This window comes from Sorex araneus, chromosome 3, assembly GCF_027595985.1.
Source record: "Sorex araneus isolate mSorAra2 chromosome 3, mSorAra2.pri, whole genome shotgun sequence".
Classification (NCBI taxonomy): Eukaryota; Metazoa; Chordata; class Mammalia; order Eulipotyphla; family Soricidae; genus Sorex; species Sorex araneus.
Window position 1 is genome coordinate 25,099,801 of NC_073304.1, and position 23,676 is coordinate 25,123,476.

The window sequence follows — 23,676 nt, forward strand, 5'->3', positions numbered from 1 at the left end:
CACGCTTGCATCATCTTCATAGCTCACACTCTGACCACACAATGCGAACACCCGAGGAAACAATGCTAGAGAACGCCATGCCTCCTGAGCCAAGTGGAGTCCTGCAGAAAGGGGACTCTGGTTGGCTTTTGTAGTACGTGAGGGCTCACCTTCTTACAGAGAATTCATGACAATGGGGGGGGGGGGGGGAGGGAGGGCTTTGAGAGTAAGTACCAGATTGGAACACTAAATCCGTTAAGTCAAGACAAAGAAATTCAACCTACAGCTGCTACTGGTCTTCTGTGACTGTCATCCCACTGCTCACTGATTTGCTCGAGCGGGCACCAGTAATGTCTCCATTGTAAGACTTCCTGTTACTGTTTTTTGACATATTGAATACACCACGGGTAGCTTGCCAGGCTCTGCCGTGCAGGCGAAATACTCTTGATAGCTTGCTGGGCTCTCCGAGAGGGGCGGAGGAATCGAACGAGGTCGGCCTCGTGCAAGGCAAACGCCCTACCGCTGTGCTACCAGGTCCTGCAAAATTACTAGAATGTACAGCAGAGACCCTGGGTGTGATTACACAGGGTCACTGAAATTGTTTTACATGCTCTGAAATACTGAGATTACTAAGTACTAGCATAGAAAACCATTAACTCAACAGGTAGTTATCACACAACTGCTACGTAGCCTAGATGTTTTTTTAAATCTTCCAATTTTTTTTTCCATCTTCAGTCACACTTTAATGCTTCATCACTGGATGCTGGAAAACGCATGATTCCCCATGAATCTAAGATGTCATGAAGAAATGTTATGAAATTGTGAGGGTAGTAACAAATATGACCACTGACAATCGTGAAAAAAGACTCTCACGCAGACTGAAAATTTATTGTTATATTTTAATCCGTGTTTAAAAGGTTATTTCCGTCCATCTAAAACTGGTCTCCATGGCATTTCCCGCCGCCCCCACCCCCATACCATCCTCTCAATATTTCCAAGGGATCTTACAGGTACTTGAGGAATACGTATGGGAAATAAAAGACATTAACAATTTCTGCAAAGAAGCATATATATAAAACATCTCTATACTTACTCAGGAAATAAAAAAGCACCTCAGAGTTCAGGGGAAGACCAGGAAGTTAAAACATTTCCCCGTGACCAAGCCTCTGGTTCTCAACTTTGGGCAAGCACCGGGCCCCCGGAAGGGCCTGCACTCTGCATTTCTGCTGATGCAGGGCTGGAGGGAGGCCGGGAAGGCGGTGATGACGGGTGCTGGGCACCTAGCGGCCCTCCCCTTCCCTTGCCTCCCACATCCAGGCCTCGCCAACGCCGCCTTCTCCAATACTGTATGTGGACATTTTACTTCCTTAACTAAGTCCTTATTATGTTTATTCGCAGTGGCAGGAGAATTTCGTCGTTGGGCCCTACGGTTGCTTTGCTGGGCCAGTTAAAAACCTCCCAATCCCCACTCGGGCACTAGCCTCATTCCTCTTCTGCTTTGCATTTGAGCGCTGGTCAGAGCAGGTCCGAGCCACCACCAGCTTCCCCTCCTGTCCCCTCCAGACTCGTAGGATGCACAAGGAATCCCTCTGACGCTGCCACCACCAGCAACTCCACCAATGTCCCAACTGGGCAAAAGGATCAAGAGAATACTGACAAGGGGGTACCTCAAAGCAGCCGCTGATGTCCACCAACTCCAGCCCCCCTCACCTCCATATCCCGTGCATGCCTAAGCCCCCGAGCAGACCGGGTCTTTGCAGCTGTCAGAGCAATTCACTCGGTTCTCCTTCAGCTCAGGGCAGGCTCTGCAGGCTCACGGAACACTGAACCTGGCTTCGAATGTTGAGAACGGCACAACAGCTCGGTAACAGAGCCAGAACGACGCAGAGCCCGACATGACCCACGCATTCCGGGAGGTGGATCCGGGAACCCCAGGGGAGGACCCCCCTGCAAGCAAGCAATGGATGGCAGTGCCGGCTGCCGTTCCCCAACATCCAAATGTGCCCGACTCGGGTGGCTTCTGGGTGAACTCTGCTCTTTTACTTCGTGGCATCAGAGCATCCCTGACTGGGGTCTGGGAGCACTGTAATCTCTTTGAGGTTTGTGAACGATTCTATGATCCGTCTGCCCGAGCAAGGCACTTAGCTCGGCAAAGGGAGCAGACACGTCTCAGACTGAGAGGCTTTCTATCAGCTGGTGGTCCTGTCCCCAAGACGGTCTTGCTTACAGCTTGTTTCACAGCCCAGCAAAACTTGACGCACAATTTTTAAACTGCATTTGATTTCTAGAGTACTTAGGCTGAGAGTAGCCTAGTTGTCGAGCACGCTCTACAATACCAAGATTACATTCTGCCCCTCCCAGCTTTGGCACCACGTAAATAGCTACCAATTTTTCTCTTCTGAGTAGTTCTTACCAAAAAGCAACACAGGAATTTGGAGGCAAAGGAAGCTGTTTTCTTAAAAATAATTGCACCTGAAAAAAAAAATCTCAAATTCCCTTAAAACTCGTATGCAAAACTATCTTTCACGAGTGATGATCATGCAAGTAGATAAATCTTGATTTTTGCCCACTCTGGACAACACACAGGATTACAATTCAGACAAGACTGTGTAGTCAACTGGGACAAATCAGAAACCCCAAGTAATTTGGTTTCCGTTACTTTTTTAAGCAGATCAAGAATATGTGCACTCCTGGATTATCTTCTAAAGAAGACATGCCATCAAAGTTTTTCTGACAGATCATGAAACCGATTTTTCAGTTGTCTTTTGTTGAAAGGTTAACAGACTCTTAATATTATGAACATGATACGTTTTGACATGTGAAGAAAGGAAATTAAAAGTTTAAGATTCAAAATACACTTGATTCTAAAGCTATTCCTCTGGAATTGATCCATACAGAAAACAAGCAGGATAAATTGGTTAATAAATCTGTACACATGTTCAAACAGCAGCTTAAAATGAGGTGTACGATTTACAACCCTGGATTGGAAAGTATTTGTGTGCTTAATGGCTCTTCTCTTAGGCAATTAATTTCCTTCCCCACTTATTACAGTTAGATGTGGCGTATTGGGGGCGATCGCTGTGGAAGTATTCGGAAGTACGTAGCTCCCCGGGAGATGATGAGACATTCATGGCACACGGTGACAGATACACGGGCTTCAGACTCACTCCGTGTAGCAAGGAGAACAAGGTCAGGACCCAGGGCAGAGCAAGTTGGAAAGTCCGGGTGCTGTTAGCCTTGGCTAGGAGCCCAGGAGCGAGTCACAGAGCATGGTGGCTACTCTGGGGCGGCAGCAGTCACCACTCTTTACAGAGACAGTAACACGTCAATAGGGCTGTATATACACACGTGTGGTGGTCACAGGCAGAGAGGACTATGAGGCGACACGTCACGGGGAAGAGACGCTCCCTGAACCACGACGGCTGCAAAAGGCTGTCAACTGAGCCACGGAGCGGATACCACGGGAACAGCAGCACGTCTGTGTGCTGCTTCTCCCAGAGGCCCAACAAACCGCATTGGGAACACACACCCGGGACACGGCGGGAACCTGGGGAGGGGGTGGGGGACTGTCGGGAGAAGAGGTGTTCCCCTCAACACCGGAATGGCACTCGGGCAGGACCATGGCCACGGGAGAACGGGGCGGTGGGGGGGGGGGGGGGCAGGGTTGCTGGGTGGGCCTCGGCAGCCCCCAGCCCGGAATCGGCCCCTCTGCTACCGTATTCCTTGCGAGGGGCAACCGGCACCCTCTGCTCCGTCAAAGCGTGTGGACTGAGCGCCAAGCCCTGGAGCCCCGCAGGACAGGACGCTCCCTGGCGAAGGAGACGACAAGGGAGAGCAGCCCTCCAGGACGCGCTGTGTAAGCAACAGGACCGGTGGTAGTCTGGGGGTGAGCCCAGTGTCCCGCCCAGCACCCAGACCGCCCGGGCACAGAGGCGGGTGCTCCTCCGGCCGAGCTCCCCAAGCTTACTCGGCCTGGTGCCCGCCCTGGAGCTCCTTAAAGCGGACAAACAAAAGGCGCCCCCCCATTATGCCAAGGTACTTCCAGGCCCCCTGGATTGTTCTAGCACCCCAATGGGGGTGGGGGGCGGCGGCACTGGCCCACCTGGGCAAACGCGGCCTAGGCAGGGCACCAGAGCAGTGCGCGCTTACAGAAGAGCTCCTGCGTGTTCCAGTGAAAAGCCGTGGACACGCACACAAGGAGTCCGCCAGGCCCGAGTGCCGGCCCCCGGACACTACTGGGCCGTCTCCACGGGGCAGTTGCTTATTCCGCACTCTGATAAAGGAGCATCCGGCTTCCGGCCTGGCTGTGGATATTAACGCGCCCCGCAGTGAAGCCGCCATCAACACCCCACGTATGAAGGCATGTCAGAAAAAACTTTTTTTTTCCGTCCCAAAGCAGGGCTCCAAGGGGCCATGATTATACCAGAGCGTGAATTTCTGCGGCAGGTGACTGACCAGTAATACGAACCACAGAAGTGCCCCTGAGGACGGGAAGGTTTACACTGGGGCACAGAGCGGGAAGACAGGGCCCACCCCTTCCCGTGTGGCGCACACGCAAGCCTCGGGGCCGTGACGGGCCCGTGTGCGGGGCAGCACGGGGTTCTTCCAGGAGGAGGCGGCTTCGGAGAGGCAGCCAGGCCCGACGCAGATGCCAGCGGGCGGGGGGAGGCCCGGGGCCGTGCTGCTGGTGTCTCTTCCCCCGCGGAGAACTCGGGGGCTGTGTCTGTGTTGGCACTGGCGGGCAGGAAGCCCCGGCGCCCAGGCAAGCCTCCCACACGCACGAGTCCACACGGCCTGACTCGGGTTCTAAGTGGGTCTGGAACAGTGGCTCCCGCCGGGGCTTCCTCGGGTGACGAAAACAAGCCCCGAGGGAAAGGCTCGCCAGCAGCCGTCGGGCTTCTTCGGCACAGAGACAGACACCAGGCCACCAGGACAGCAGAGGGCGGCCGAGGAAGAACACCGCCGCCCCGCCCCGCCCCGGGATTCTGTGTTCATCTGGAAAAGGCCTGATCTCTACGAGAGGGTTTTCGAGAATCAGAGCGCCTGCTGCTCGGCGGGGAGGGGTCCGGGCGGGGGAGATCTGTCTGGAGACGCTGGGCCCGCGCCCGGTGCTCTAGCTGCAGCCCGGGCTCTTCTCCTGGGGCGTCTTGAAGAACGTGGCTGCAGGGCCGGGGCTGCCCTTCTCCGCGGCCGAGGTCCTGTCCAGCCACTCGGAGCCGGGAGACTTCTGGGCCTCCGGTGCTGGGGCGGCTGCTTCCACGGCGGCATCCGCACGGCCTGTTCCCCCACGGGAAGGAAGGGAAACATCATGAGACACGCCCTAAGGCAAGTCCTCTCCGTCCTGTACTTCTATGTTACACCCTATTAGCCCCAGCAGGCACACGGTTTCTCTCTGTTTGGCCAACGGCCACGCTGGTAGTGGCTGGAGGTCATTCCCGGCACAGTGCTCAGGGACCAGGCGGTGCTGGGGATTAAACTGAGCCGTGAGTGCAAAGCACATGCACCAATCACTGAGCTGCCTTCCTGTCCCGTTTCCCCCCCATCCCACCACCACCCCCCCTCTTTTTGTTCTTTATAGAAACAAAGGCAAGAGTTAAATCAGAAAACCACTTCTCTGGTTGGGATACGGCCCAAATGAGTCAATTCCGTAATACAAACATCATAATCACTAAATACTGATGGCAAGGGACCACACCGCAAAAGCCAGGGGTGTGGAACATCTGGCCCGCTGAAATGATGTGGTCCGGCTCTGGTTCATAATGGAACATTCACTTCCTGTCTGTTGCTTCTTGTCTGCTCAGCGGCCTGCCTGCCCGTACTGTATGGCCCACAAGTGATGTTACAGATATCCAAAGGGCCCTTGGGAGGAAAGGGGTGTAGACAGTACTGACTCAATCTTTTCTTCCTTAATATGAAACTTTCAAAGTCGGTACGGTCACCCCACCCCAGAGCAGAGAACAGAGGCACTGAGAGAGTAGGCTATCACTCAGGCAGGAAGGCCCAAATGTGGACATGAACCCAGGCTCTCAGCCTTACCTACCATGTGATCCCTCACCTCTAGCATGGCAGCGTCCCAATAAACATACTTAGGAAAGGCGTGGGGAAATCACACAAGGCAATGTGAGCAATACTGTCCTGAATGCAATACTTACCCCCCTGGGCCCCACTGGCCAACACCAGCAGTGTGCCCTAGTAATGACCACCAAACTCTTGTCCTTGCACTCCCAAATGCCCCTCGAGCAAGGCAGCACAAACCACCCTTACACCCATCAGCTGAGAATGAAACCATCCTAAAATATGACAAAAATCTAGAAAATTCTGAGCGGCTACTTCTGGGCTCTTGTAACTCAGCTGCTGTGACTGTGGGCCTACGGGTGAAATCCTGGCGTCCCCTTCTCTCCGCAGCAGGACTGCCAGACCACCTGAGGGTTTTGGGTCTGGGTGTTGAGGAACTGCCAAGGAGTCCTCCACGGCAGCCCCTGTGCCTTACGCAGTGCCAGCAGCAATGCACAGGCCTCCAATTTCTTCCAACCTTCGCGACACTTGTTGCTCCCTGTTTTCTGGAGTCGTCCTAACAAGCATGAAGCAGGGGCCAGAGGGACAGCACAGGGGACAGGCTCTGGCCTTGCAGGCAGCTGGTCCTGGCTTCATCCTGGCACTGCAGATGGTGCCCCAAGCACCACCAGGGTCCTGAGCACAGAGCCAAGAACAGTCCCTGAGCGCTGCTTGGGTATAGTCCAGAAAGAAATGAACAACAACAACAAAAAAAAAACACCAAACAAAATCTAAGGAATCTACCCGACTTATTATAGCAGATGCTGAAGTGACCGCAGAGAGGAAAGCAGACACACTCCCTGTCCCCACAGTGCAGCGCTGACCACACTGGCCAGGTGGTTTAGAATCTGATGGCACCCTCAGTCCGGTCAGAAGCTGTGTCCCCTTCCACTGAGTCTCTGAGGACACATTCTCTATCCCAGGGAGAGGACGAGAGATGAGAAAACCTTTTAGGCAGCGACAGGGCTGCAGACAAAGTCCTGCAGCTGAGGGCCCATGTTTACTTTGCAGGGGGACGGGATGCGTATGTCAAGATGAAGAAACCCACGTCAAGGAAGTGAGTTCCACGGGCACTCCTTGCTGACTTTCAGCAGGCCGGTTCTGGAGAAAACGCCCTATTTTTCCGGCGACAGAGGCAGAGTCGTGCCGGCCAGGCCCTGCCCTGGTGTGCTAGACTCCAAAAGAGGCTCGCACCATTCACCAAGACCCAGGGGTGGCTCGTGCAGGGCCACCAGACAGCTGCACGTTAGCAAGGCATGCGGGGTGGCAAGGAAGGCAGCGGGGATGAAATGCAGCATACAAAGGTGCTGTCACTGTCATTGTCATCCCGTTGCTCACTGATTTGCTTGAGGGGGCACCAGTAATGTCTCCATTATGAGACTCGTTGTTACTGTTTCTGGCATATCAAATACGCCACAGGGAGCTTGCCAGGCTCTGTCGTGCAGGCAGGATACTCTCGGTAGCTTGCTGGGCTCTCCGAGAAGGGCGGAGGAATCGAACCTGAGTCGGCTGCATGCAAAGCGAATGCCCTACCCACTGTGCTATCACTCCAGCCCATAAAGGTGCTAGCCTTTTAAAAGTACACACCTAAGTACCCTACAAAAGGGCTATTTTTCCTGGGCTTTTGTAAATATTAATACCAAAAAAAAAAAGACAAGGGAGATAAAGCTCTTCCTTCCAGCTCCTCACCAGTCCCGGTAATATCTTTAAATTCAGTCCATTTCAACTCAAAACTTCCCACCTGCGGGGGAGGGGCGGAGGGGGAAGATTTGTGGCTGCGTGTTTAGGAAAGAAGCTGAATTCATCACGGTGACAGGGGAGAGTGTTGGCAGCGATCGGGGCTATTTATTCTTTTAGGAAAATCCTATAAAGAATGACACAAGGAAGCCTCTATCTGCAGCCCTGTTCATCACCCGGGCGAGGGTCCGATAACAGATGTATGCAGCAGCGTGATTTAGTGCCAGGAGCTGGCCCCTGATGTGTATTAATACGGCGGCAAAGCGGAACGCACCTCTCTTCATCACTCATTCCTAGAAAAGAGGTGGGATCCGAGATGGCCCGATGTTAGGCAGAGCAAGCCCATTTGTTCTGCTGACTGATGGCGTGGGCGCAGGCTATGTCCTTCACCTCCACGGGGCACTCAGGTTGTGAGCAAGAAAAAAAAAAAAGGGAAAGGCTCGGTGAAGCCGGGCTTAGTCAACAAGTGAGAGGAGGCGCTGGGCTAGCCGCGGGCACGCACAGTCACTGCCCGAGGGAATGCCGCCGAGGACACGTCCCGCTCTGAGTAGGGGCGCAGATTCCGCTTTTGGAGACTCAAGAGCATTACGTGGAAGTCAGGTATTAAGGAGAGAAAACAGAAAAGAACAAAATGACAAATGAAGTGCGTGTTTTAATGCTTCTGACACAGAACGAGTGAGGGTCTGGGTTTTGATGTCGGGGCAGAGTCTGGAACCCGTCTTACTGGCTCTAGTCCTTGAAGAGGGCAGCTCGAGAGTCAGGGAAACAGGCCTGGTTTTGGTTCTGCAAATTAATCCACCAAGTGACCTTGGGGAATCTAGTTAAGCACTCTCAGCCTCAATTTTCTCATGTGTCAACTGAGGTTTAAAAACAACATCTATAAGCAGAAAGTTGTGAAACTGAGTGACTCCACTCAAAATGTTTCAGTTCCAGCCCGGGCCGAGTGGACTTGGCTTAGAAAGAGAAAGTGCCACAACCATGAAGCTTGTCTGGCACCAACATCAGCAAGCAGCACTCTCGAGAGAGGCGGAAACTCCCACCGTCAAGGGAGGGGAAGTTTGCCGACCCACTTCCCTGTTTGCCAGCCACGCTGTACTCAGCACCCAGCTGATCATTTCAATATGTATTATTTTGGGGCAAGAACGAAGTACTCGATGACATACACAATTCCCTCACGGTGAATTTTCTATCACCAAGAGAATCCCCTAGCTTCTGACCCCTGGCAGTGCTCCATAAGGTCACGCAGACTACAAACAGGACCCCCGGCACTGCAATGACAACAGCAACAACAATGAAAAAGGGGGGAGGGAAGAGCAGCCCTCCAATGTTCAAAAGCAGTACCACGACCGTGTCTGGGGGAAGAGGGGCCAACACCCGCAACACTCTAGGCTGACTCCTGGCTCTGCACTCAGCAATCATTCAGGGGACCCTACGCGATGCCGGGGACAGAACCCGGGATGGCCGTGTGCCAGGCAAGTGCCCTCCCTGCCGTACTATCTCTCCAGCCGCCACACAATCATTTTCCTGTTTGTTTGTTTCTGGGCACTTGGTGTCGCTCAGGGGCGACTCGTGGTACGATGCTTGAGGGGGTGCAGAGGCTCTTCTAGAAGTGCTCAGAGGCCCTGGCTGGGGATGGAACTGGCCCTCCTGTGTGCAAAGCCGATGCTCCTGCCCACTGAGCTATCTCTCCAGACCTTTTATGCAGAGTAGTCCACCTTAAATTAAAGTAACAGGGCTTACCCCTGGTTACAAATGATGTTCAACTATCTTCCTTGAACTCCAAAGAAAATTTAACTACAGACAAGTTGCTGATTAGAATGTGGACCTCTCCCTCCTCCTGTAAGGATAACATACGCAAACTGCATAAATGTAAACCTTACTGATCCTCGATCCTGTGTCCATGCCCCAGTAATCCCGACGACCTCCTGAGATGGAGCGTTTCCAGTTCCATAGGCACTTTATAACCTTGCCTGATCACTAGCCCCTCACTCCAAGAGTTTGATTTCTACAGCTAGTTTTAACCCAGAAAATGAAAAGGCTTTTTTTAAATTAGAATTTATAAGCCATGATTAGTAAAACATTAGCATTTCAATATATACAAGCAGTGAGAATTTAGAAAAAAAAAAGCTAAGAAAATAATGGACTGTATGCCAAATACGCAAGTAAATAAATTCTATATGGCTCCCTGGCTTCTGGCTAAACTGCCACCTTAATTGGATTTTCATTCACAAGAGCCTGATTTCCTGTTGGTGCTAGAACAAAAGGTCAGATGACCTAAGATTGTGAAAAATAGAATACGCGACTCAAACACAAGGAAGTCATGTGACACTGAAAAGGCTAAGAAGTTTCAAGCAAGGGAGGAGTAGGTCGGGATTTCCTGGACAAAGTACTTCTGACCTTCAGTTTTACCATGGATAATGGAATAACACAACCTTACGGAAAGGCTAGATTACTCCTAAAAGGGCACCAAAAAACACACAACCAGCGCCTGGCACGGGAGGTGCTTAGTAAGTGGCAGCCACACATATTTACCTGCACTGGGGCTGGACAGAGAGGCTGTGGCCACAGGCTTCCGCTTCCTCTTGATGTCTCGTGAGCACGGAGGCCCCAAGTGTAGGTTCGCTTGTCTGCAGAATTGTGAAAGAAAAGCTCTGCTTTAACTTTGCCATTCTTAACTTCTTACCTGATTTCACAATAACAGACATTCGAGATTAATTTAAATAAATGTGATTCATTACATGCTGATTTTTGTACCATCATTTTTAATATAAACTGTATCTGCAGTTGTTCTAAACTAACTAATGAAATACCTACTCCCAGGTGGTAATATATGGAAAAATTTAATGCTGCATAAACACAGTATTTGCATAGAACTGTAATAGGAAACTTAACCCTTTTATGACTATAAATATGGATTTTTAATAACATTTGGATCACAAGTTAAACAAGTTTGGTTTCTACGGCATTTAAAACTATGATGTGCAAATATGTTCCCTTACCTGAATATTCAGCTTATGTTCAAAACAAAACTGAAAGTAACAGAGTCTCTAAAAGGCAACGAACTTACTACTGAAATAACTATGGGTGTGTTGTTTCAGCTCCCACTTCCCTATTCCTCTCAAATAAGACAATGTCTAATCCTGAATTAAAGATCAAGTGAAGTCTTTATACAAAACTTTCCGTGTTCTTTTAAGACCTACTACCACAAATAATTATTTGACTGGTATATGTGTATCTTGTTGTTCTAAAGACGCTTAGACCTTTTGAGAAGGAGTCCTATTTATATATCATATATAAGGAGATATATATATATATACATATATATATATATATACACACATATTTGCCAATGATCTGCCAACCATAGCACAAAGCACATGGCTGAGGCACATGACCTTGAGGCTGAGTACAGAATGGGTATTTTCCTCTCCCAACGTCCCGTCCCATTGCAGCAAAGATTTGAGGAAGGAGAAAGATGGAGAGAGCCAAATTTCAATACAAGGACACTGGGCATTTTCCTCCTTTTTTGGTTTCAAGGGAACACTCCTGACAGTGACATTTACTGCTTGGGGAAATTTATCCTGAGGGCTCCTATTTGGGAAGAAGGTCCGAGAACAGAGAAAGAAGAGACCCCAGAGCCATCCTCGAGCAAGCACAGAAAACGGGAGTTAGGAACGAGAGGACTTGCCCAGGAGACGGCGGCCATGCAGTGCCCAGGGCCAGGCCAGTCCCCACGAGAGAAGCCTGTGTGGGGCCAGAGGGGCCCCTGTGTTACTGGGGGGGGGGGGAACCTAGGCAGGGAAGAGTTCACAGCGGCACCCCAGTTTCCCACTCAAGAGGCAGCTCCAAGGTTTTGTTTTTCCCAAAATAACTCCCTTCCAGCAATTTACATCAATAGGCATCAAGAATAAAGGAAGGGAAGGGAAAAACACAAGAGATTGATCTTCCCCAGCCGCTACTCTCACTGGAGTACTGAACTACCTCGACTCTTCTTCGTTTGAATGTGCTGTTGATGTCACTGGTGTCATCTGATTTTGAGAGTATCACCGGCTACACAGGCCGGAGAGAAACCGAAGAGGAATCCTGCCCAATCAAGGATTACAAAGGAGCGAGAAAGTCTTAGCTGCCCTTTCCAACACCCATAGCCCCCCTCCCTGTTCCGGGAAAGGGAAAAGATGAAAGAGACCAAAAAATATATATATAACCACTACTCTCAATTTTAACATCGTTTTGAACACCAGCACACGGTTGTTCTTGTGCTGCAACCCGCAGGTGTGTTGTGGGGTGGGGATGTTCACGTGGTGCTAAATTCTCGACTTCAACTTCCTTCGCCAGCTGGAGTCGGGACTGGCGGTTAGCAGCAGCAGCACTGACGCTCTGGCCAGCCACACGGCCTCCACGCTGGGGAGCGAGACAGATCAGAAATGTGTCTATTCTGAAATCTTCCCTAGAGCCAGGCTACCTACGGTGGGAAAGACTGAACTAAGAAAGACACCAAACTGCCACAGCCACACCAGTCCAGGAAAGCGACCTGAATAATACTGAGCTTTTTAAAGCCCAGAAATGGAGCTGGAGAGACAGGACAGCAGGTAGGGTGTTTGCCATGCACTTGGCTGACACAGGTTTGATTCTGGCACCCCTGAATCCTGCCCAAGAGTCAGTCCGGAACACTGCCAGGTATAGACTCCCCCCATTCCATTTCACACCCCCCTAACAAAAAAACAAAACCCAGAGTGATGAAATGATCACGTTTTTAGAGAGAAGAAAGTGCTGTTGCCCAGGACAGAAGCCACCGACCCAGACGCAAAGCAAAGGTGTGGGCGTTCTGGCTCAGCCCACTGGGTGCAGTATTCTGGGGGCACAGACTTCCCCAATACTGGCCGAGGGCGGCTCTTTGGGGAAGGCAGCATACGCAGGCCAACGGGGAGAAAAGAACATACCGGGGGCACGAGGAGGGGGAGGTGGAGCTGAGATCTGGAAGCAATGGGATATTTGCAAGAAGTCTTGCTGCAGGAAAATTCATAATTTCCTCTCATAAACGTCCAGGGGAAGGCCGAAGACTGATTTAATTCTAGAAGGCATATTCCGCAGACCCCGGCATAAACACTTGGACTGGACTCTGCACTGCAAACAACTATGAGAGTTGTCACAACTGCACGGTCACGGAGGAAACCAGGCAGGCTGTGTCTCCAGGCCCTGGAGCAGGAATGGACTTGCAGGAGGGAAAAAAAAATCACAAGCACAGCAGCAGCGCTGGCTAAACCACTGCCACCACCAACCTCCTGAAACGCATCTGACCGAGAACAGAAACGTCAAGTCCCCGCGAAGGAGAGAAGGCCTTAGCAGAGAGGCTGGCTTCTCTCCCCTTCAGACAGCACTCCGTGGAAAATGGCAACCATTTTGTTGGACTTTTTTTCTTAGACACATACAAACATGTTAACAGCAAGAAGAAATTATTGATGTTTCTAAGGACCAAAGGTCAAATGTATTATATATTCCAATTATTCTCCTTAATTGCTAATCCATTCCCTCCAATTACTTTTAACAGCAATTTATGGTCGCCTTCACTGTGACCAGCGCTGCACCAGATGTGGGAAGGACACAGGCCCGCAATGACAGCCCCGAGTCCAGGGTGCGCCCAGAGGCGTGAGGCGGCTAAGGCACAAAGAACAGACACAGGCCAGAGCTGCACTGAAGGAACAAGTGCCAGGGGAGAGAAGGGCAGACCCTGGCAAGCAGTGACACCCTCTCCTGACAGCCAACGTCCTCTTCGGGGTGGTGATGTTTACTCAACGCCCAGCAGGGGCAGTATCTACACAGACTGGAGCAGAGGAAAGGATGCAGGGCGATGGGACTCGAAACAGACGAGGAGAGTAATCACTTGCCCCAGATCCAGGCCACAGAGGAGGCTCCCGGGATGAGATCCTGGCAGGTCCACCGGCAGCTTCCCCCCCAAGCCTGTCTCTTGGCAGTCAGGCGACAAACTGCTCGAGAGCACCTGAGAACTTCCCTTGGCTGCGCCAAAGCCGGCCTATCAGGAAGCTGGCTCATGCCATCCACAGGAGGCGAACAGTTCCCCTCCCCTGGAAGGAAGGGCCTATTACAGCGGGTAACAGGGAACGAAACCCTCCCAGCCGCTGCGCTCCGACAGGACAGGAAGGGCCAGAGAGCTGCTGTAAACAAGAACGTCCCACAGAGGAGGAAAGATTCACGGACAATGCACTCTCTGACAGACGCTTCCACAGATGCTCAGTACCAGAGCGGAAACTCTTCCTTACCCATGGCCGACGGGAAGGCACTGAGGTGGCGAGCCGGAGTGGCTGTGTGTCAGGGCATTCCCCACAGACAAAGACCCAATAAAAGGTTCTTCCCCCAAGCCCTGAGGTAAAACCTGAGGCTGTTTATTATGGCTCCAAAGGTCAAAATTAATAGCATGAATTGAGTCGTCTCAGTGCTCTTTGAAAATCCTTGTCAAGTGGCACGGCCAGCTGGGCACACAACTCTGATATGCAGATCATGACGTTTGTGAGCAGATAAAACGAATCACAATGAGCTCAGGCGACCCTACTTCAACTCTCTAATGGGTAGAGAGGTCTCTCTCTGCTTCCCCCAAACACCGTCCAGAAGGCCTTCCCTTCGGTTCCACTGGAGGGCCACTGCAAGCACCTGCAGAATCCCCATGCCGTCAGTCTGGAAGCCAACGCCAAGTCGACAAAAGTGCAATTATCTTAAAGGGGTCCCGGGGTGGGAACTGCACAATAAAAATCATAGTGCTAGCTACAAGCCCCAGGAACCTCCTACTGGCTCTCCAAACGCTGACACTGCCATTCTAAAGATGAGGAGACCGAAGCCACTCTGACCTGGCCTTCCTCACACGATCATCAATCCTCCTACGCTCAGCCTGCCTTACGCAGACGCTACAGAGCAAGTAAGAGAAGCTCAGAGACTCCTTTTGTTCTTTCAGTACGGAGCTGGGTGGTCACTGCACACGAGGCCAGCGTTCGCTATCCATGCTGACATTGGACACACTGGAAATAGGGCTTCTCACAAGCAAAGTTGCTTTCTCAGAATTTAACGATGAAATAGACAGAAACAGTGGTCACTGCCAGAGCTATTCGAAATAGAGGAAGGACCACTAAATGTTGAAGGAGTCTCTAACAAGACATATGCATCAACTGGTGTGGCTCTGGTCTTCGACAGGAAGGAAGCAACACTGTCCCTCAATGAACGTACAGACGGAAAGCTGCCTCCAGCCCTAGCTCCTTACTGCCGTCCGGTGACCGGTCCTCGACGACAACCCCACTGCCTCTACCGGAGCTCCCGCCACTCAGACGTCTGCGGTCGTCTGAGCAGCTCCTAACACCACTACTCCTTTAACAATGGCCTCCCTGTAGCCTCCAGGCAAGGGAGCCAAGCCTGAACAGCTGTCTTCACTCCATCTGCACACCCGGCACCCACCTACCCCTACTCACTCCCACCCATCTGGGTCTCCTGCCCAGTAAGCCCTGTGTGCGGGGCGCTGTGTGCACCCTGACACTCCGCCCTGCAGTTCTCTGAAGCCGGAAACCCAGGGTTCTCCCCCTGTGAGGAATTCTGCCCACCAGACAGAAGCACAGAGCCCGTGCCAATTATGCCGGAGACTTCCTGTTCAGCAAGTGACAAAGCAGCAGTGGGGAAACCACAGGCTTGGAGGGCCCCGGTTCCGACTCTGCTGCAGATCTGAGTCGCCCGAGAGCTTGAACAGAATGGGATGCCAACGCCTGTTGCCAGGACAATTAACGATCTCGGGAGGTGGCACGGCACAGAGGTATTTATTTGTTGAGGCTTCTCAGGGAATTCAAACACAGGGCTAGGGTTAAAAGTCAAAACTTTAGGACTTCCTAAGGACTTCCTACAGTAGTATTTCTTTCTTCATCCCCCTCCCCTTCTCGCTCCCCCCCAAGGGGGGTGGAGGTTCTGCCTGGCCATGCTCTGGGGCGACTCCTAGGTCTGTCTATGGGTCACCCCCAAGGGTGCCCGGGGTAACTGGGAGGTGCCAGAGTTGAAGCCCGTGCTCACCCTGTTGAGTTCCCCGTGTCTCTACAGAGGAATTCTTTAGCCACAGCGGTGGCACAAAGGCCACAGCTGTTCTCTCTCCCGTCCATCACACCTGCCGTATAAAATGATTCGTCGTAGTGTTCCCTTAAAATGACCATCCTATTTCTTTATGGCAGTAACACGGCCAACAGCAGAGGACGGTGAGGTTTTTATTCCGTTTAACCGTTGTACTGTGCCCATCTTTCCAGGTACATGCCCGCATCCCACCCCCACACCTGGCACCGCAGCATCGAGGCTGTACCTGGAGGTGGCTGCTGCTGGGAGTACGGGGGAGAGAGGAACTGGCAGTGTCCAGGCAGGAAACTCAGTACCCGGAGAGGGGGAAGCCTTCCCAGCCCAGGCCTGATTATCAAACTCTTTGTGCTCTTAAAGGAGAGTAATTATAGGCATGTGAAAAAAGGGAAGCACTCCCCGAGGAGCTCTTCCTCACACGCTTCCCAAGAGGCAGCAGGGCCATTAAAAATTCCATGATGAAGAGGAAAAACAGCCTGGGAACAGCCAGGAGGCAATACAGCAAATTAATACAGCAGCCCTCCTCGGGGAAAGCGGTGATAAAACAGGAAACACTTCTCTCTTAGCAAAATAAAATTATACCCACTAATGATAACACAGTCACCACACACACACACACACACACACACACACACACACACACACACACACACACACAGTTCTAATGATGGGTGTGAAATTCCCCGTGCTACCCAGACGCTTTGAAAAGAAATCTTTTCCTACTACAAATAAAATGGTACAAGGGAAAGAGAAAATTTCTATTCAAAACCATTTTTAATACAGCTGTTCGCCTGCCTCTTCCTCAGGCGGGCCGTGTGAAACGGCGGACTTCCACAAAGCCCGGCGGCCGACACCGAGCCCGGCACTGCCGGCTGCCACGCAGGAGCGGGACGGCTCCGGGTCTCCCGACCTCTGGCCTGGCAGGGCCCCCACTACTCCCAAGGGATGGAGACAGTCCACGGGCGCGTTTCAGCAGCCATGTTTCTGGCGGCTGCCCAGAGCGACGTGCCACCATTCCCCGGGCGGTGCGTCCCCAGGAGTGGCGCGCTGAAGGAACACCCATTCGCCATAAACACCACCGCGGCCACGTCATACATGCACGTGGGAAGACAAACCCAAAACCCTCCAACACCTTTCTGAAGACTCAGACTGTGTAAGTTTCCGATTCTCTCCCCTTGTCCTCAAGAACCACCATGCCTCAGGCTCGCTCTGCGTCCCTGGCCTGGGAAGGACGGGAAGGACGGCCTGGATGGCTCGAGATGATCTGAGGCAGCAGCTTTCAACCACGCTGTACTGGGGACTGCTCACAGCTCACCAATAGGCGCCCAAGAGGGGCTGGAGCAATAGCACAGCGGGTAGGGTGTTTGCCTTGCACGCAGCCGACCGGGGTTCGATTCCCAGCATCCCATATGGTCCCCTGAGCACCGCCAGGGCTAATTCCTGAGTGCAGGAGCCAGGAGTAACCCCTGTGCATTGCTGGGTGTGACCAAAAAAAACAAAACAAAAAAAGGGCGGCCAAGAAACACCACTAGTTAGGAATGCCACAGAGCAGCAGGACGTGTCTGCGGGCTGGTGTCTGAAGCAGGATTTCCTCCAAGCTGGGCGTACCAGAAGCATAGCCTAGACATGGTTAGGATTCCAGCCCAGCTAAAAGCACTGCCAGGAAGAGGAGGAGGAGGATACCATGGAAGCAGAGAAGGGGTTGGAGCAATAGTACAGCGGGTAGGGCGTTTGCCTTGTATGAGGCCTATCTGGGTTCAATCCCCAGCATATGGTCCCCCAGGCGCCACCAGGAGTAATTCCCGAGTGCAGAGCCAGGGGTAACTCCTAAGTATCACTGGGTGTGACCCGAAAAGAGAAAGAGAGAAGGAGGGAAAGAAAGAGAGAAAGAGAGAAAGAGAGAGAGAAAGAAAGAAAGAAAGAAAGAAAGAAAGAAAGAAAGAAAGAAAGAAAGAAAGAAAGAAAGAAAGAAAGAAAGAAAGAAAGAAAGAAAGAAAGAAAGAAAGAAAGAGGGAAAGAGAGGAAGGAAGGAAGGAAGGAAGGAAGGAAGGAAGGAAGGAAGGAAGGAAGGAAGGAAGGAAGGAAGGAAGGAAGGAAGGAAGGAAGGGAGGGAGGGAGGGAGGGAGGGAGGGAGGGAGGGTGGGTGAGCAGAGAAGCAGGGCGAGCACAGTGCATGTAGCAGAGGGAAGAGGAGGGGGGAGCACTCTGCTATGAGCCTGACAAGATGTGGCGGAGTCTTCCTCAGGAGTCTTCGGAATGCTGTGATCAATTTTCTCTTCTTTATCATTTTTCAAACGACACCCAATTTTTCAGGGCCGTCTTCCTCAGGACTGCAATCGTGTGTGCGCCAACCAGCCTGAGCAGCACCGCCTCTGAGAAAAGCCCCTCAGCCCCCAGTTAGGAGCGACCCCTGGGAGCGCTGAACCCCTCTGGGCAGCCCCGAACACACCTGCACTCCCGCAGGACTTGCGACCTCCACACCCGACTTTCCCAAAAGAAGGGACGCTCTCGAGGCCGCATCTCACCGAGAGCCTGGCACACGGAAAGGGATCCGCAAATGTCCCCTGAACGAATGACACACGACTCCAGTAAAGGCCCCAGTCATCACCCCACCGAGCAACAAACCCGGTCTCACATTTCCAGACTCCCCCCTGAAATACGCCATCTCTGGCAGAAGGTGCGGCGTAGGAACAGACTGGCGCGGGATCACGGACGATGTAGTGTGGGGCAGGATCATCATTACACGACCAGACTGGCTGATCTGAGCACTGTAGGGTGGGAGCAGCCTGAAACCCAAATCTATGAATATATTCGCCTCAGAATATACAAGGAAGAGAGGGGAAAAAAATCCACCAAGACCTACAAAGAAATTCTTTGCACCTTGAGAAATACCAAGACCTTCTACAATCCAGGTGTACCCAATAAGCCTACCAGGTGCTCTTCTGGGTACAAAAGCCTTGCTGGGAGATGCTCGCCAAAAAAACACATCCACTTCCCACAGTACCGAATAGCAGGGGCAGGCACAGGGCCATGTTGACAAGGAAACTGGGAGCTCAGGAGTACCAGGCTCCGGGCTGGGCACCGGGGCCCTATCAGGGCCCAAAGCGGGTCCTGCACTTCGAAGCTCTATTCTCGTGACAGTGACGTGGAAGGTGGAGAGTGGCAGGTGGGGGTGAACTCCCCAGACAAGTTCATTACAGAGGAAGAAAAGCTGAAAACAGGAAATGGGCAGAGAGAGGGGAAGCTGGCCCCCATACAGAGATGTCCGACCAGAAGGTGCTGACGTGGGGTCACGGAGAAGAGCACACTCGCTCTCTCTCGCTCTCCCCTCCTCTCCCTCTCCCTGTCCTCTCTCTCTCCCTCCTCCCTCCCTCTCTCTTTCTCCCCCCACCCTCACCTCCCCTTTCTCTCTGAGACACTGGTTAGTCAAAGGGATGAGCGGAGGGTCCAAGGCAGGAAAAGGAGCTCCCAGGTGGACGCACCCCTCCCAGTGAGGAGGAAGACACGGGGGACGGGCTGGACCTGTGGGCAACAGGCAGTGGATGCAGGTCACGGGAAGGAACATGGAAAACATGCTTCGAAGATGTGGCTTTTGGCGTAAGGGCTGTGAGGCACAAAATGCCAGGCAAAACTGAGCCTTGGACCACGGGTGAGTGACGGGGTTACGAGAAAGCGACCTCTTCAGCAGGCCTCAAGTCCTGTATCTGTGAAAACCTTTCCTGGCCACAAAAGAGGCCAAGTTGTTACATCAAACTGCATACACTACTCAAAGGCACTTTCTAATGTGACAAGCGTCATGAAGAGAAAACTGCCACCCAACTCCGAGTGCGTCAGTGACAATGGGAGACAGGAAAGGGAGGAGACGCTGGTCCTGGAGCACCGTACCTGGCGGAGCAGTGCGCTGGGGAGCACCGGCGGTGGGAAGCATCGGCGAGCATGTCCAGGGAGTAGAGGGGAGAGAGCGGATTCAGCTGCAGAGGGAAACGAGACGTTTTAGCAAGGCCCCACCCCAAAGGCTCCTTCTCCGCGATGACCCTTCCCCGATGATTCCATTCCTCTGCCACACCGCCGTGAATCCCATTCACTGGTGCACACATATTCCTAAGTGTCCCCGTAAGTGAAACGCAGCTGATCTAGAACACCTGGAAACAAGGAACCAGCTCAAAGGTTCACGTCTTTCTAAGCCGGAGGCCCAGGTTTGATCCCCAGCACCACAGGCTCCCCTGGGCATCACCGGGAATGCTCCGCAAATAAAAAAATACGAAGCCAAAGGAAACAAAAAACTCCGGTTGGTAAACAATTTCTCAAAAACAAAACCATCTGATAGATGAAATAGTGACTCAAGTGGCAGAAGGCTGTGCTTTCTGACTACCGGACAGGAGGAGCTTAGGTCTCCCACCCTGTTCCCAAGAAAGCTAGCAGAAATTTTTTTTCATTTCCCCATCCTGTTTCCAGCGGCCAGTACAGACCAGGGAACAGGACAGCGGAGAGAGAACCAGAGTAGGAACCGGAACGCCTATCGTCCAGTTCCACTTGACCACTGGGCTGCCACGTGTTAAAAAAAAACACACACACACAATGTCTTTGAGCTTTATTAGCACCATCTATACAACAGATGTCTTCCCATCTGTCTGACCGTTCTAGTTGATTCTTTTGAGAGATAAGTGAAATACTGCTTTCGGTTTACATGGAAATGTTAGTTTCTCATCTGCAGAACAGCTGGTGACCTCCAAAAGCTCATCAAACAGAGGACCATATATTCACGTGGTTAACTTTTGGTCTGGGATATTTTTTTTAAGATTTTTTCTACAATAGAAAAAATTCTCTTCCAAAGAGTTCAGGACCAAATATACCTTAAGACGGGAAGAATTCTGAAAGGTAATTTCAAAAGAACTCTACAGGAACACAAATTGAGCAAGTGTTCGCTTCAGATCTACTTGCCACATGATTCTGGGCAGAAGGTTTAAATCTCGTTTGCAAACACCAGCAGGATGAGGTGTTTGCTACAGGTCTCTCCTGTCGCTGAGACCAAGGACGCAAATACAACCCACACCCCAGCTTCAAGTTCCGAGGACTCATTCTCTGACGAACCTCCTTAACAGCTGCTTGGTGATTGTGCTTGTTCTGTTTAAGTCCTTTCCTTATCTGTCTACCACTTGCATTGCTTTTATTTAGTATTTTCCTATCAAAAAACTTTTGTTTTGCTTGTTCTTGGGCCACACCTGGCAGCGCTCTGGGATCACTCCTGGCAGGCCTGGGGAAGCCACACGCTATACTGGGGTGGCGGCCGAAGCAGCTGCCCACAAGGCAAGAGCCTCACCTCCTAGGCCATCTCTCTGGCCCCTCGATGGAGTATTTTTACTCAGCCCTGTCCTTATTAGCCCCCTGAAGTAACAAGTTTGATACGATTACACTTATTCCACATGCACACTATTCGTTTAAAATTAAAACTGTGTCCATAAACTATTTAAAAGCACCCCGTAATAGTAACATACATTAGTTATATTTATCATTGCTCTGGCTCATTTTGAAGTAATAATTTCAAGATGAAGAGTCCAAGTACAAAATATTTAAACTTACAAGTAAACCTGCATATTAACCATGCTATCTACAGAGCAGATAAAATATAAAACACCTGGCCTGAAGAAGTTCTAAAATCGGTTTTTGTTTTGTAACTATTTATCAAGATAAAGCAATCCACCCCTACCCAAATCAAAAAGCTTCAAATATAAAGGAAGATCAAGAACCAATGATTTTTCCACTCTAAGCCCTGCAGAGGACTAGATATGCCAAGAGCCCAACCAGGGGGTCGCCAAGGAACAGACTGAGGGGTTAAGGCTCTCGGCCTCGACTCAACTTCACCCAAATCAGCTCCACCACCTTGAAGCCCACACACAGTTAGGCGCTGACATCTTCTCAGCACAGGACTCTGAGGCTGAATTACGCCATAAGTAGACGAGACCTACTCTAATTTCTTACTGCAACGTTAAAAACTAAAATAGAAATGAAATTCCTATGAGGTATGTGTTACAAGGAATAAACTGCAGACCACAGTTGGAACTCCAAAGGGGAGCTGCTGCAATTTTTACAGATGAACAATGGAGGCTCTTGTAAAAGAGTCCTTTAAGAAAATCAGAAAACGACAGGAAAGAGGAATCTTACCTCCTGTGTACAAGCGGAAACGTGAGGAAAATCAGAAGTCAATGCTTTATTCTTTCTAAGGAAAAGGAAATCAAACGATAAAACAAAGATGACAAAAACAATCTTACCTGATTTCGTTCTCTTTTTCCAGCTGATGGTAACCAGAAACTAAAGAGAGGGAGAGAATAACAGGGGGGAAAAAAAAACAATAAAAGAGGTGGTAGGAAAATTATAAAGAGAAAAATTGAATGACGTTGGAATAATGAAGATAAAGAATGGGGCAAAAACTGAACAAACGTGATGACCTCTTAGCACCTGTATTGCAAACCATAATGCACAGAAGGAGAAAGGGCGGGAGGGATGGAGGGCAGGGGGAGAGAGAAGAAAGGAACCTACTATTAAGACAGGAGGGGGGGAGTTGGAGGGGTGGCAGAGGGAAACAGGGGACATTGGTGGTGGGAAACGTACAGTGGGGGAGGGATGGGCGGGAAACGTACAGTGGGGGAGGGATGGGATTTGGAACACTGACTGAAACGCAATCATGAACAGCTTTATAATGATCAATCTCACAGTGATTCAGTTAAAAAAAAAAAGAGTGGGGCAAAAGATGGAATTGAAGAGACATTATGTGTATAAATTTCTCTTTTTGCAGAAAATAGTTCTTCAAAGAAAAAGATATGTCATAGAATGAAAACCACTGGATATTCAACAACAAATAACAGCAAAACTCCACAGGAGTTCAGGTCTCCCAGTTCAACAATGGCATAAACCACACGCACAACCCCTCCCCTTTCCCGTGGGCTAACCCCTGACCAGACTGGCTGTGCACAGGCCCCTGAGTGATGCTGACCGTGAGCGAGCAGCAAAGGACCCACCCCTTATGTTCAGGGACAAGAGAGCTACAGGAAGGACGGGATGTTCTCCCTACGGCCACACGCAGGCTGTGCGACAGCGCTGTCGGCCACAGCAGAGGACAAGAGGACAGTTCCCTTACGAAAGGGGAAGCACAAAAGCTAAGTCAGAGACAGCCACTCATTTGGACAACGACAAAAACACCTAGAGAAGATTAATGCTAAAAAATTAGAATTCCAAATATTATTTATAATATAGCAACTATAGATATAAGAAGCAAAGAAGTAGCAGTCTAGAAAGAAAAAAAACAAACATATTGCTATACAGGTTTAGGGTGTCAGCTATGCTAAGTGTATTAAGTACAATTAGGATCTAATCGTTGAGCCCCAAAGTCAGATCTCTAGGTTTCAGGGGTTAAAACTTCCCTCTGCCTCCTTCACCATGAAGCAAGGTAGGAGTGAAAACCAGGACTCACTCTTTCTGCCGTGGGTCGCTAATGATGTGGCCGAGCCTCTCGGTGCCCAGAGTGCTCACGCTGGTCTCCTGAAAGACAAGGAAGAGAGTCCTGGGAACACAGAAACAAATGCAGAGACCTCGCACCGCGCCCTTCCCTCTCACCTGACGCCAGCCCCAAGCCCAACAGCAGCCATCTTCTCACAGCACCTCTCCTGAGTATGGCTTATCAGGCAGTTTTCTTTAATGTTAAAAAAGTCATTATAAACATAATTTACCATATGTTTTGCGTTTGTGTGCGCGCGCGTGTGTGTGTATAGGGGGAGGCCCGAGGGGGTAAGTCACACCTGG

At 51.0% G+C, this 23,676-nt stretch overlaps 1 protein-coding gene across 2 annotated transcripts in view; it reads right to left on the bottom strand.

Annotated features, from left to right (window-relative positions):
* Nucleotides 1-901: 901 nt before the first annotated feature.
* GPATCH2L (G-patch domain containing 2 like) overlaps nt 902-23,676 on the bottom strand; it is a 45,057-nt gene continuing 22,282 nt past the window's right edge. Inside the window, exons 6-10 of one of the 2 annotated variants that reach the window (XM_055131363.1) lie at nt 23,348-23,415; nt 22,042-22,096; nt 19,765-19,850; nt 10,303-10,397; nt 902-5,256 (exon numbers count right to left, since the gene is read on the bottom strand). In XM_055131363.1, coding sequence (XP_054987338.1) covers nt 5,093-5,256; nt 10,303-10,397; nt 19,765-19,850; nt 22,042-22,096; nt 23,348-23,415 — 468 coding nt within the window. In that variant the 3' untranslated portion in view covers nt 902-5,092. Of the gene's footprint in view, nt 5,257-10,302; nt 10,398-19,764; nt 19,851-22,041; nt 22,097-22,148; nt 22,189-23,347; nt 23,416-23,676 lie in introns of both variants that reach the window. The other variant, XM_055131364.1, reaches the window with a different exon arrangement.